Raw genomic sequence first — 14,945 nt, 5'->3', positions numbered from 1 at the left:
TTTTTCCCCCACGAAAGTGGAGTTACCCTTTAAATGTATTTATTTTAAAACATCATTTTTTTATTTATTTGCTATTTTTTTTCCCCACGAAAGTGGAGTTACCCTTTAAATGTATTTATTTTAAAACATTACACCATGGCTTATGTAATGGTTATAACATTTATCTCATTTATTTTTTCTTATTTTTAGCAAAAGTGTTTTCCTTCAATTGACTTATCATTGGTGATGTTTTTTTGGGGGCGTGAGGGGGTGATCAGCTCGTGCCCATGAAGGAAGTGGTGACACTGGTGAGCGATAACGCCGTTTCCTTCTCTAATTTTATGCAGAAAAACCTTTTTTAACTGCCTCATTATTATCTGCGAATGTTTCCGATCACAACTAGAATGCATGTCAAATAACAACAACAATATCAACACAATGATCTTCACACACACTTTTTCAAGTGTATGCAGAATAAAGAGCAGATACACCAAAAGCCTATGCGCTTTATTTATTAATTTTTTATTATAAAGTATTCAAGTGCAAAAGTAAAAAAAGTAACATGAAATGTTCATTATTTCCAAAAAAAAGGCACTTTCCTTCCAGATCTGCGACACACCCGGGATACATGTTGCTAGGTGATGGCGGCAACTGAGGTTTCCATGGAGACAAGAAAGCCGAAATGTCATCCCTGAGGATTTCACTCAAGTATGTCCAGGTAAGGGATCCACTATTCAGAAAGTTCTGGGAAAAACACTAATTTTCTTCTTTTTTTTTTTATAAACCTCACAGTTATCTGTGGTCACTAGAATACTGCATAAAATAATCGCGGTGTGATTTCACACCGCGATTTCACATCCATCTATGTGAACTAAACCTTTTCTTGTTTGGGTTCCCATACAATAAGTAATATATTAAATAAAAAAAAAATAAAATAAAAAAAAGAAGAGGTTCATTGTGTGGCCGCCCCTCCTCTGTAGCACGCCATCAGTAAGAAGACTGAATCGAGAGCAAAAAAAGTTATGAGCCAATAGGAGCGTTCCTTTCTGTACCCCGGATATCAGCCATAAAGATGCCATGGAGGAGAATACACAGGCACCCAATGATCCCAACGTGTTCCTAAACCCAAAGCTAAAAAATGTAATACATTGCAGTTTACTTGTCCTTAGATGTGGTGGCTGCATTCGTTTTCTTTTTACAATCTGGCATCTGAGACTAAATGCTTCAGACTGCCCATCAGATGCTCTCCCAATGGAGCAAATGTTAAAGTGTTGTTGCCTATATCAAAGCAGGATTAAACCCAAAACATAATATATTGCAGCTTCTGCTGGCTGCATTAGTTTTCTTTTTTTACGCTCCCCCCCCCCCCCCCTCTGTTTTCACCTGGTAATCTGGCCAGTGACACACCTCCTGTGGTAGCGAGACACGACTCTGGATGAATGAAAACAGGAGGCACAGCAGACAGCAGCGTTTTCAATCTTGGGGAGGAGGGGGGTGTTAAAGTGATAATAAAGTCTCATTTTTTTTCTATATAAACATGTTATACTTACCTGCTCTATGCAGTAGGTTTTGCACAGAGCAGCCCCCATCCTCCTCTTCTCGGGTCCCTCTTAGGCGCTCCTGGCCCCTCCTTCCTGACGAGTGCCCCCATAGCAAGCAGCTTGCTCTGGGGGCACCTGGGCCGAGCCGCAGCTCTGTGTATCCATTCAGACATGGAGCTGTGGTTCGGCCCTACCCTCTCTCTCCTCATTGGCTCACTGATTTTGACTGACAGCAGCGGGAGCCAATGGCACCACACTGCTAGATCTGCCAATCAGGAGGGGAGCAAGAGAAAAACTCACCCAAGCTCTACCGCTATATAGTATAGTTGGTATGTAGAGTAGTCGGTGCTCTGGCTAATTAAGCTCATAAAAGATCCATAGAAAGTACAGGCCCAAGTCTGGCCATCTCCACCTATAACCAATTAATGGGTTGATTTTTTTAATTAAGTGATTTATGCTCTTCATACTACACAAGGACTGCTTCCCTTATATATATACTTGTTTTTAATGTCATATTTTTATGCTTTTGATGAAGGCCTAAGGCCGAAACGCGTCAGTATTTTTGGATGCTGTACTAGCAGATTTAAATACACTAAACAGTGTCCTCAAACTATTGCCCTCCAGCTGTTGCGGAACTACATGTCCCATGAAGCAGTGTAAAACTCTGACATTCACAGACATGACTAGGCATGATGGGAATTGTAGTTCCTGAACAACTGGAGGGCCGCAGTTTGAAGACCCCTGCACTAACAAATGGAAGCCAAACTCCAGCTTACACTTTATAATCAGCCACAGCAAACCGTTTTTTTTTTTTTTTCTTTTGGGATAAAGGTTTTGCGCGAATAAATGAAAGCTGGTCATTTTAATCACCCCTGTCTGTGTTTAATGGTTTGTCTTATCCATGTAAACTGATGCATTCTGCTGGAGAGCTTGTGCTTTTGAAAAACAGACTTGCTAGCTGGATCATAGAAGAAAGAAAGTGTAGAAAAGAAAACGAATGCAGCCATAACATCTAAGAGTTGGTAAGCTGCAATATAATACATTTTGGGTTTAGTACCATTTAAAGGCCTCATGCACATGAACCGTCATTATGCCATCTATATGTATCATTCTACATGACTGATCACAGATTTGTTTCAAACGATCTTTCATTTGAAAACTATTTTGAGAACAGCCAGCAAAAAGATTGATTTGGTTCAAACTGATCTGGTATTCAATGAGGATCAAGTCTTAACATTTCAGATGACAACAGTGGTGGCCCGTCCATTAGGGGCGCACGGACGCTGCCTCCCCTAACCATGCGTCCGGCCCCCTGATCTACATACAGGGATGCCGGATGCATGGATTCCAATGGGGGGGGGGGGTTGGAAGCATGTGAATAGAGCCTCTAATTGGCTTCAAAAAAGGGTGGGCTCTGGGCGCAGAACACTGCGCCCAAAGCCCACCCAGTTGTGTGACAATAGAGAATTAATATTCGTTATCGCCACACTGATCCTCTTTCAGGGGCAAATCAGGAAGCGGGTCTGAGACCCGTCACCTGATTGGCTGAAAGGACAGGCGATCCCATTGGAGGCCTAGTAGGAGGAGAGAAGAGACGCACGGCAGGATCCAGGAGAAGACACAGGAGCCGATGCCTGACCTGCAGCCTGCCGCCCGTCAGCTAGATAAAGCAAGTGCCGGAAAGACCGGCAGACAGCCCCCCCCCAACTATTCAGTTTTTTTTTTAATTGATTGCCCATTTGTGCTTTTTTTCATTAATGGTCATCATGATTGTTTCTATTGATGAATTTTACAAAGGGACTTCCAACAGTTTCCGCACTTTTAGACATTTAATAGAGTTTAAAAAAGTGCAGAAACATTTAGAAGAACCCTTGTATCATGTGTAGGGCAAGCGTTAGTTTTAGACTGTAAATATTTAGTCTGAAGAGCTCACAATTCAAAAAAAGTTTCAAAGTATTTTAAAAGCTATGCACAGCTTAATGTAAATCAATACTCCACTACACTCTCAGAACACCAGATGAGTGCTGAGTGTAGCTTTTAGCAAACTTTTATCAGCTTTCATATCAGAAATCTTCTTCGGTTGATTTGCAGGCACTGCATGTTTCACATTTACCTACAGATTACCAATAACTAAAAATAAAACTTCATTAATACTGACATATTGTCATGTTCAACCTCCTGCCGACCGTGTAATGCAAATATGTGGCAGCAGGAAAGGTGGGATTCAACACCTATCCACCGCACATCTGGGTCCATGGCGGGGTGAGGTTGTGTGCTTAGACCGCTCTCCCAGCAAGCTGTCAGTCAATGCTTCTGATCAGGAGCCAGGCTCCCGATCATGTGACCACTGTGTGAGCCAATCATAGCGGTCACATGACACAGAAGCCTCGCCACCTCCCAGGTATTAACTCCTTTCCAACTGCCCCACTGTCCCTTTAAATAGTTCTGAACACCTGGGGGGGGGATTGCGGGAAGGATCAGCGATCACATGATTGGAAACCGGTCCTGCCGGCTACCGATCTTTACTCTGAGTACAGAGATAGGTCTCTGTACTTCCAGCACATAAACATCGACCGCCCATGGACACGTATTCGGAGAGTTGGCGTTAAAGCCCACCTTTTCTGCTGCTTCACATACACTATATTACCAGAAGTATTGGGACGCCTGCCTTTACACACACATGAACTTCAATGGCATCCCAGTCTTACTCTGTAGGGTTCAATATTGAGTTGGCCCACCCTTTGCAGCTATAAAAGCTTCAACTCCAGGTCCATAAAGACATGGATGAGCGAGTTTAGGGTGGAGGAACTTGACTGACCTGCAGAGCCCTAACCTCAACCCGATAGAACACCTTTGGGATGAATTAGAGCGGAGACTGCAAGCCAGGCCTTCTCATCCAACATCAGTGCCTGACCTCACAAATGCACTTCTGGAAGAATGGTCAAACATTCCCATAGACACACTCCTAAACCTTGTGGACAGCTTTCCCAGAAGAGATGAAGCTGTTATAGCTGCAAAGGGTGGGCCAACTCAATATTGAACCCTACAGACTAAGACGTCATTAAAGTTCATGCGCATGTAAAGGCAGGTGTGCTAATATAGTGTATGTGTTAGGCGGTCGTAAAGGGGTTAATATTAACTCAAACCATCTCCAGGAGGTGGCGCTAAGGTGTTAAAGCCCGACTACAGCCAACGCGTTTGTTTTGGATAGAGCACACAAGGGTTGGTGTCTTTGTTGGGTTTTTATTGCCGCCTCTATCTCTATTAGGAAGATTTTTATTTCCCTTCACTTCTTCTCAGAACAGGAAGTTATTGGAAATTCCTCCCACAGGGACACAGACAGTCAACAAAACACTTTTAGTAAGATCAGTGGGGAAGAATAGAACTTGTTACAATGCATTATTGCTGTCTGTGCCTAACTGTGTCAGTGGAAATCATTCACCAACACTTTGGCCGCAGTCATTTTTCAGTTTGTTACCCACAGAGGTTTGATTAAACCATATGGGTGCGCTGCATTTTTATAATACTCGGGATACATTGGGTGTAATGTCTGAGCTTAGAACTCAAGCAGTGTCAACTGCATTACAGGAGTGTGCTATTTTGCCTATGAACACCAGAGGGTGCTGTTGCTTTGCCTGCCATGTGATGCTTAACCAGAAACAGTGCAGCGTCTTACTGGAAGTCACATTACAGGAATAGAAGAACCGTATCCTACACTGCTGAGCACTGGACTAAACTTAGCACTGTGCTCCCTGTGGTAACCAATCAGATTTCAGTTGTCATCGGTATAAGGCTGCTTGGAATAAAATAGGTTGCTAGGAGCAATACAGACCTTGTTACAAAATAGGCCACATACAACTTAATGGTGCACATCAGCTGCAGCAAAAGTGGTATTGTTGCTCTTAGCAGCCTACCATTTCAATTATTAAAATGAAACGCTATGGTTTTCATCGGCGTTCAATTTTGCACATGTTCGTGCAATACTATAATGAGACTGCAGCCTAAGGCTTGTTTCACACAGGCTTCAGCTTGTATAAGAGCAATGTGAACAGCAAGCTTTGACAAAAATCTGCAGAGCTTTTCAGAAAGTTTTGTTGAAGCTTTTTAAAGTAATCATTCAGTTCCATTTTCTACATGTTAACCACAGATCATAATGGGAGTGCTGATTGCCACTTTAAACAAACTGCTAGCAGGCTTCAGCATTAGGATCTGTGTTCAACATTTAACACAGATCCTAATGGGAGTGCTGATTGCCATTTTAAACAAGCTGCTAGCAGGCTTCAAGCGGAGTTCCACCCAAATTTTGAACAATATCTGTATGTATTCTCTTCCTTGCCTAGATGCTAACATGCCGTTTAAAAAAATTTAAATCGCTGTAATTACCTTTTATTTTTCTATTCTTCTTTGCACTTCCTGGTTCTCCTCCCGTGGGAGTGGGCGTGTTTCTAGCCTCTCCCAGACTCCTGGGAGCTAGTTTTAGGCTTCCCAGGATGCCACTGAGCATGTGCGGGAACGAGCGGTGAATGCTGGGAGCACAGCATTCACCACATCCAGGAAATAAATGCTTGTGGGCTTCAAATGCCCACAATGAAGATGGAAACCGCCTGCAGTGAATAATATAAGTTATTCTTTCCGATGAAATCTGACACAGGCGGAAATATTACACACAATATGTGAGTATGTAATGCTGAGAAGAAAAGTTTGTGAATGAACTAAAAAAAAAAAAAAAACGATAGATAGGTGGACCCCCGCTTTCAGCACCACTTGAAGCTTCTTGAAAGCCTGATAGCAGCTTGCTTAAAGTGGCAATCAGCACTCCCATTAGGATCTGTGTTAAATGTTAAACACAGAACCTAATGCTGAAGCCTGCTAGCAGCTTGTTTAAAGTGGCAATCAGCACTCCCATTAGGATCTGTGTTCAACATTTACAAAGGGGAGCTGAATGGTACTTTAAAGCTTCAACAAAGCCTGCTAAAAAGCTCTGAAAATTCTTTGTCAAAGTTTGCTGTTCACACTGCTCTTATACAAGCTGAAGCCCCTGTGAAACAGGTCTAAGGGGTCCCTCCAACAATCAGACATTTACAAATAGGACCTACTTCAGCACATCATATTACAGCTGAACAGACCTGAACCAGGAAAAAACAAATCTCTGCTCCCATAATGCAACAGACACATCCCCTGTCTATTTCTATGCATGCTGTGCTGTCAGGGTGAAGTCATAGGAGGGGCAGGCATAGAATTCCAGTGAGAACAGCAAAAAAGTGTAAAAATTGCACCAGTACCCAAATCGGTATTGTATGTGTATATACTGTATATATGTAAAAATTATACTATCTAGATCTCATACATAGATCTCAAATCCACCTGATCAGCATAAGGCAAACAACTGCTCGCCAGCTAGACATATAAAGTGTCAACTTTTATATAGGGGCTTGCGTTATGACCTATAATGATCCGCCATAATGTGGGCTTCAGAGGGCCTCTATAAATATCTCCCTGGGGTCACCTCCCTGCCCATGGCACCAAAAAAGCCTACGGAAAAATGTGTGCCCCTTATCCCCCTGCCCCGACACCTACATCCAACATGACCAGTTGGAAATCCAATGCGTTCTCCCTGTTTTTTTAATCCTTGCTCGTATAAAGTATCATCCATTTTATGAATACTTGTGTTTATTGACACCATATATCAGGGGTCTCCAAACTTTCTAAACAAAGGGCCAGTTTACTGTCCTTCAGACTTCAGAAGAGCTGGACTGTAGCCAGTGGGAGTAGAAAATGTCCTGGTGTCTGTATCAATGCCTCATCATTGGTGTCAGTGGGAGGAATAGTGCCCCATCATTGGCATCAGTGGGAGGAATAGTGTCCCATCATCGGTATAAGTGGGAGGAATAGTGCCCCTTTGTTGGTATCAGTGGGAGGAATAGTGTGCAATTGTTGGTATCAGTGGGAGGAATAGTGCCCCATTGTTGGTATCAGTCGGGGGAATGGTGTCCCATCGCTTGTGTCAGTGGGACGAATAGTGCCCCATCATTGGTATAAGTGGGAGGATTAGTGCCCCATTCTTTGTATCAGTGGGAGGAATAGTGCCCCATCATTGGTATAAGTGGGAGGATTAGTGCCCCATTCTTGGTATCAGTGGGAGGAATAGTGCCCCATTCTTGGTATCAGTGGGAGGAATAGTGCCCCATTGTTGATGTCAGTGGGAGGAATAGTACCCCATTGTTGATGTCAGTGGGAGGAATAGTGCCCCAGTGTTGAATACAGTGGGAGGCATAGTGTCCCATTGTTTGTGTCAGTGACAGGAATAGTGCCCCATTGTTGGTGTCAGTGGGAGGAAAAGTGCCCCAAGGACCGGATAAAGACAAGCAAAGGGCCGCAGTTTGGAGACCACTGCCATATATGAAATCCAAACGCAACATTCCCCCCGCACACATTCAAGATAATCGGCTGTTCAGTGATGCTGGGGGCTGTAATGACCATAGGTTGGAAACCATACTCAAAGTGAAGAAATGTCATCAGCACACCACGGATTCCTCGAAAAGGTCTAAAGCTTTATTCCGTGGTCACATGGTAAATATACAGCAACGTTTCAGAGCCACGCAGGACCCCTTTGTCAGGCAAATGTCACTCGATTGACATAGGGGCCCTGCGTGGCTCCGAAACTTTGCTGTATATTTGCCATGTGACCACGGAATAAAGCTTTAGACCTTTTCGAGGAATCCGTGGTGTGCTGATGACATTTCTTCACTGCCATATGTGGTCTCCTGGGTGGAACTATAAAAAGTCAGTTTTACCTGCTGTTCTCAGTGGAATCTAATATTTACTGGGAAGGTGCCCGCAGGACAATATATTAGGGTTATTTCCTAAATTAGGATTTCTTGCGGAGAAGCTAAGGGGCAAGCATAGACACAATTCGGCAGGGTGACACACAAGGCTGAATATTTGCTACTCTCCCATTGAAAGGAAAGGGGGGGGGGGTGTAAAAAGACATCACATTACATCTCATGTATTAAACAGCTACACATTTTTGATCCCACCATCTCTATGGAGCGGAGTTCCTCCTTAAAATACAATTTAAAAAAATCACAGTTGTGAGCTGTCCTTGTGATGGAATATAAAAAAATAACAGTTTGTGTTTTCGGATGACAGTCCGCAGCGGTAGGTGCGATGGAGACATCACCTCCTCCTTGTGGGGCGCACAGACACAGCATGGCCTCGGGCAGGCGAAGAAATCTCGCTCAGTCGGAATCGGAGTCAAAGTCGTCATCTACAAGGTAAAGACAAGGTCACCTTCGGTTTATGTGAATGCAGAATATAAAATATACACACTTGGGAGCCGCTGACTTTGAAGAGGAACATGTGGCTGCCAGCTGGGGCCTCAAAAACATTTCTGTATAACGGCAAAGGATTGTGGGAAGGAACAACCTCGCCTTTCCAAGACTTTTCCAGAGAAAAACCTTAAACTGCTATTGCAGACTTCTCATTCTGAAATCCCAGATGCCTGGTTGTCATGCTGATCCAAGGGTATCGGTAGTCATAGACCTGGATGAACCATGCAGGGATGGACTTCTGTCCTTCCTGATCTGCATATGCTTGCAGACGGTACTGAAGTCAACATAACAGCCAGGCAACTATCATTTTCATGAGAAGGTCAGCAATGGCCCCTGACACCGTAGAGTTATGCCCCGTACACACGATCAGACTTTCCGACAACAAATATTGGATGTGAGCTTGTTGTCGGAAAGTCCGACCGTGTGTAGGCTCCATCGAACATTTGTTGTCGGACTTTCCGCCAACAAATGTTTGAGAGCAGGTTCACAAATTTTCCAACAGCAAAACTTGTTGTTGGAAATTCCGATCGTGTGTACACAAGTCCCACGCACAAAAGTTCATGCATGCTCGGAATCAAGCAGAAGAGCCGCACTGGCTATTGAACTTCATTTTTCTCGGCTTGGCGCACGTGTTGTACGTCACCGCGTTCTTGGCGTTCGGAATTTCCGACAACATTTGTGTGACCGTGTATATGCAAGACAAGTTTGAGCCAACGTCCGTCGGAAAAAATCCATGGATTTTGTTGTCGGAATGTCCGATCAATGTGTACGGGGCAGAAGTCTTTTAGACAGGCCATACAGGGAACAGTGTTCATGGGACTAAACACAAATTCTTCATCAAAACGCCCATAACAGAATAAACAAGAAGTATGTAAACCCTTATGCCCTGTACACAAGACCGATTTTGCCGTCGGAATAAACTCCGAAGGTTTCTCCGACGGAATTCCGCTCAAGCGGTCTTGCCTACACACGGTCACACCAAAGTCAGACCGTCCAGAATGCGGTGACGTACAACACGTACTTTGGGACTAGAAAAAGGAAGTGCAAAAGCCAGGAGCCAATAACGTCCGTCTCGTACTTGCTTCAGAGCGTGCGCCGTTTTTGGTACGTCGGAACAGCATACAGACGATCGGTTTTCCCGATAGGAATTGGTTCCGTCGGAAATATTTAGAACATGTTCTCTTTCTAGGTCCGTCAGATTTTTCGAAAGAAAGAGTCCAATGAGGCATACACAGGATCGGAATAGACGATGAAAAGATTCCGTCTGACTTTTTCTGTCGGACATTCCGCTCATGTGTACGCGGCATCACAGTGAATTTTCTTGGTAACTTTTGGGGCTCTTTCACACGGGGCGGATCAGTGATGATCCGCCCCGTGAACACCCGCTTGCTCAGCGGGGATCGCTCCGCCGATCCCCGCTGAGCAGGAAGATGACAGGTCAGAGCGCTGCTCTCCCCTATGGGGGATCGGATGATGACGGACCGTAGAGTCCGTCATCACCCGATCCGATAGCGGATGGAAAAGTAGGGTTTTCCTCCGTTACACTTTTCGGATCGGAGCGGGTCGGATGTCAGCGGACATGTCACCGCTGACATCCGACGCTCCATAGGGATACATGTATGTCCGTTTTTCATCCGAAAACGGAAGGATGAAAAACGGACATACGGATCCCCCGTGTGAAAGAGCCCTTGGGGTTTTGAAAATGTTTTGTTATATCATTTTGATACATGCAAAAAAGTTACTGTTGATCCTGCAAGAAATCAGCCGATAGCTTCCTGTGCTCTCTTTGTTAAAATGTATCAAGTTCTCTTTTTTAGATTACAAAACATTCCTCACCCTATGATAAAGATATGAGGAGGGGGGTGTACATATGCCCATATACAGTGCCTTGAAAAAGTATTCATACCCCTTGAAATTTTCCACATTTTGTCATGTTACAACCAAAAACATAAATGTATTTTATTGGGATTTTATGTGATAGACCAATACAAAGTGGCACATAATTGTGAAGTGGAAGGAAAATGATAAAATGGTTTTCAAATTTTTTTACAAATAAATATGTGAAAGGTGTGGGGTGTATTTGTATTCAGCCCCCCGGAGTCAATACTTTGTAGAACCTCCTTTCACTGCAATTACAGCTGCAAGTCTTTTTGGGGATGTCTCTACCAGCTTTGCACATCTAGAGAGGGACATTTTTGCTCATTCTTCTTTACAAAATAGCTCAAGCTCTGTCAGATTGGATGTAGAGCGTCTGTGAACAGCAATTTTCATGTCTTGCCACAGATTCTCAATTGGACTTAGGTCTGGACTTTGACTGGGCCATTCTAACACATGAATATGCTTTGATCTAAACCATTCCATTGAAGCTCTGGCTGTATGTTTAGGGTCGTTGTCCTGCTGGAAGGTGAAGGTCCGCCCCAGTCTCAAGTCTTTTGCAGACTCTAATGCCGCGTACACACGACCGGACTTTCCGGGAGAAAAGGCCCGACGGAATCATTCCGTCAGACATTCAGATCGTGTGTGGGCTTCAACTGACTTTTTCTTTCAAAAATTCTGACGGACCTAGAAATAGAACATTTTTCAAATCTTTCCGATGGACTCAATCCCTATCGAGAAAACCGCTCATCTGTATGCTATTCCGACGGACCAAAAACTACGCAAGGGCAGCTATTGGCTACTGGCTATTGATCTTCCTTTTTCGTCATCACGCTCTAAACAATCGGACTTTGGTGTGATTGTGTGTAGGCAAGTCCGTTTCAGCGGAACTCCATCAGAGTCTATTCTGACGGAATGTCCGGTCATGTTTACGCGGCATAACAGGTTTTCTTCTACCGTGTTTCCCCGAAAATAAGCACGGGTCTTATATTCATTTTGGCAACCAAAAACACATTAGGGCTTATTTTCGGGGGGGATGTCTTATTTATGGGTGTGTACCATGATCTTAAAGTGGTTGTAACCCTAAAAAAAAAAAAATAAATAAATAAAAATCCTTTTCCTTTAAAGCTTGCATAGTGCTTCTGCATAGTGCTTCTGCTGTGTCATTTATCCATCTCCGTGCACTGAGGGAGGGGCCACTGGCGTCGGGCGGGAGGAGAGCGGAGGAGGGGGGAGCCGGTGTCCCGCTGCCGTCAGCCCGCTCTGTGCGCTGGGGGGGGGGGGGGGCGCGGCGTCAGCCAGGAGGAGTAAGGCTTATATTGCAGCCCTCCCCGAGAATCATGCTAGGTCTTATTATCAGGGTAGGTCTTATTTTTGGGGAAACACGGTAAGATTGCCCTGTATTTGGCTCCATCCATCTTCCCATCAACTCTGACCAGCTTCCCTGTCCCTGCTAAAGAAAAGCATCCCCACAACATGATGCTGCCACCACCATGTTTCACAGTGGGGATGGTGTGTTCAGGGTGATGTGCAGTGTTAGTTTTCCACCACAAATAGCGTTTTGCTTTTAGGCCCAAAAGTTCAATCTCGGTCTCATCTGACCAGAGCACCTTCTTCCACATGTTTGCTGTGTCCCCCACATGGCTTCTAGCAAACTGCAAACAGGACTTCTTATGGCTTTCTTCTTGCCACTGTTCCATAAAAGCCAGATTTGTGGAGTGCACGACTAATATAAAATCCCAATAAAATACATTTACGTCTTTGACTGTAACATGACAAAATGTGGAAAATTTCAAGGGGTATAAATTCTTTTTTCAAGGCAATGTACTTTCCTTCAACGTATAGGGCAATAAACATGAGCAACACTCGGCACATCGTCCAGCTGCGGTGTATTTCAGCCTGTTCCAGACTTTGACAGGCTACAGTAAGTGGAGCTGGACCATGTACTTGTGCCTCCAGGGAGTAGGAAAATGCTGAGATTGGACACACAGGGGATAAACACCCAGTGTGCATGCAGCCTTTTTTTTTTTTTTTTTTTATCCAAAGAAAAAGTTTATTAACGTAAACATATACATACAGACTGAGGCTTCACAAGTAGTCAATTACAGAGCATGGTAAACAGAATCACACTGCAAATTGAACATAGCTGGATTTCCAGTATGGTTCAATAAAAGACTATCCCTCTCATCCGAGTCTTTCCCCCCTGGAGCCCTATTATTCATCATACCCCATGTGCTTCCCATTCCAATGTTGTTGAGATCAGTTTCAACCGGCATACAGACCTAGTAACCTACCCATAACCAGATCCACCGGGACAAGCCCGGGTACATCAATCCACGGGCCCCAGAGTTTTTTAAACTTTTGGGTGCATCCCCTATGTTGGTATATAACTTTCTCCATCCAGAGCATATTTTCCACTGCAGTGATCCATTCCTTAATCATAGGAGGGTCTTCTGACTTCCAATGTATCATTATTAACTTACGCGCCAAAAATAGGGTTCTGATAACTGCTACTCTAGTACATTCTTCCCATTCAAACTCCTCCAGCAAATTGAGCAAACAGGGTTTTGGGTCTAGAGGCATGAAATATCCTGTTTATGGTTTCCACCACCCCCTTCCAATAGAAATGTAATTTTGGGCACCTCCACAGTAGATGGATCAGGTCACCATGGTCTCATTTACATCTAGTGCACAGCGGGGTGGGCCTGAGACCCAGTGCATGCAGCCTTAAAGTGGTTGTAAACCCTTACATGCACCCAGTGAAGCGACTTGCATCCGATGATACACAGAGATAAAACAAATCCTCCAACATAAGTTGTACCTGTGTATCTGAAGCTCTCTCTTCTCTATGTCCATTCAAAGTACTGAATCTTAAAGTGATTGTAAAGTCTCGTTTTTAAAAAAACAAAACAAACATGTTATACTTACCTCCTCTGTGCAGTTGGTTTTGCACAGAGCAACCTGGATCCTCCTCTTCTCGGGTCCCTCTTTGCTGCTCCTGGCCCCTCCCTCCCAGCGAGTGCCTCCACAGTTAGCAACTTCCTATGGGGGCACTGGAGCCGAGTCACAGCTCCGTGTGTCCAATCAGACACGGAGCCCCGACCCGGCCCGCCCCCGCTCCCCCCTGATTGGCTGACTGACTTTGATTGACAGCCGTGGGAGCCAATGGCGCTGCTGCTGTGCCTCAGCCAATCAGGAGGAGTGTCCCGGATGGCTTAGACATTCATAGACATCACTGGAGAGAGATGGGCTCAGGTAAGAATTAGGGGAGCTGAGGGGGGCTGCTACACACAAAAATAGAATGCATTAAGATAAAAACCTTCTGCCTTTACAACTCCTTTAAAGCTTGTCTGAGAGTTCAGAAAAAGGAGGACGGACAGCTGAAGTGTGACTCTGTAGTGGGGTCAACTTTTGGAGGTGAGCAGGCATTCCAGCTAGAGGTGGTGGTCACTGAAGTCACTGGAAATTTATGAACTGTCACTAAAAGTTGCACAACGGTGGAATTTTGTTATATTTGGACTTGTTTTATTTGTATTTGTTTATGGTTGCGCTAAACTATATTTTGTTTTGCTTGATATATTCTCCTACTTAAGTTGTACCCGTTGATCTGAAGTCTTCTATACGCGACATCTGTTCAAAGTGATGGATCTTAAAGCTTGCCTGAGAGTTCAGAAAAAATGGGGCGGAGAGTTGACGTTACACTCTGCAGAGCTCAGTGAGATCTCTGAGAGCTGATTTGAGGGAAAGGGCACACCCCCTTCACACAGCAACAGGACTGAGGCTGTCTATGGGCCCTTTCACACTGGGGCGGTTTGCAGGCACTTTAGCGCTAATAATAGCGCCTGCAAACTGACCTGAAAGTGCTGCTGCTTTGATTCCAGTGTGAAAGCCCCGAGGGCTTTCACACTGGAGCGGTGCGCTAGCAGGACGGGAAAAAAAGTCCTGCTAGCAGCATCTTCAGAGCGGAGTGTATACCGCTCCTTCACCGCTCCTGCCCATTGAAATCAATGGGACAGCGCGGCTATACCACCAGTAAAGCGCCTCTGCAAAAGCGCTTTGCAGTGGTTTTTAACCCTTTCTCGGCCGCTAGCGGGGGGGGGGGGGGGGGGGGCTAGCGGCCAAATACCGACGGTAAAGCGCCGCCCCCGCGTTAAAGGGCCCTATCAGCTGGAGATCCCTCCCCTGTCACCATTCTTTCTCTTGGTGTCAGGAAAACTTG

The 14,945-nt window shown here is 44.7% G+C and overlaps 1 protein-coding gene and 1 long non-coding RNA gene across 2 annotated transcripts in view; both read right to left on the bottom strand.

Annotated features, from left to right (window-relative positions):
* Nucleotides 1-465: 465 nt before the first annotated feature.
* Nucleotides 466-8,081, bottom strand: LOC141112613 (uncharacterized). The gene is made up of 2 exons (XR_012236624.1): nt 2,979-8,081; nt 466-2,932 (listed from the first exon to the last, which is right to left on the bottom strand). It is a non-coding gene; the product is annotated as an uncharacterized lncRNA (long non-coding RNA).
* A 156-nt stretch (nt 8,082-8,237) lies between these two features.
* The window catches only part of LOC141112611 (CKLF-like MARVEL transmembrane domain-containing protein 3), a 38,110-nt gene continuing 31,402 nt past the window's right edge, over nt 8,238-14,945 (bottom strand). Inside the window, exon 5 of the mRNA XM_073605573.1 lies at nt 8,238-8,787. Within this exon, the coding sequence (XP_073461674.1) occupies nt 8,759-8,787 (29 nt within the window). The 3' untranslated portion in view covers nt 8,238-8,758. The remainder of the gene's footprint in view (nt 8,788-14,945) is intronic.

Source organism: Aquarana catesbeiana, linkage group LG11, assembly GCF_042186555.1.
Source record: "Aquarana catesbeiana isolate 2022-GZ linkage group LG11, ASM4218655v1, whole genome shotgun sequence".
In the NCBI taxonomy this organism is placed as follows: Eukaryota; Metazoa; Chordata; class Amphibia; order Anura; family Ranidae; genus Aquarana; species Aquarana catesbeiana.
This window is presented reverse-complemented; position numbering and strand designations above follow the sequence as displayed.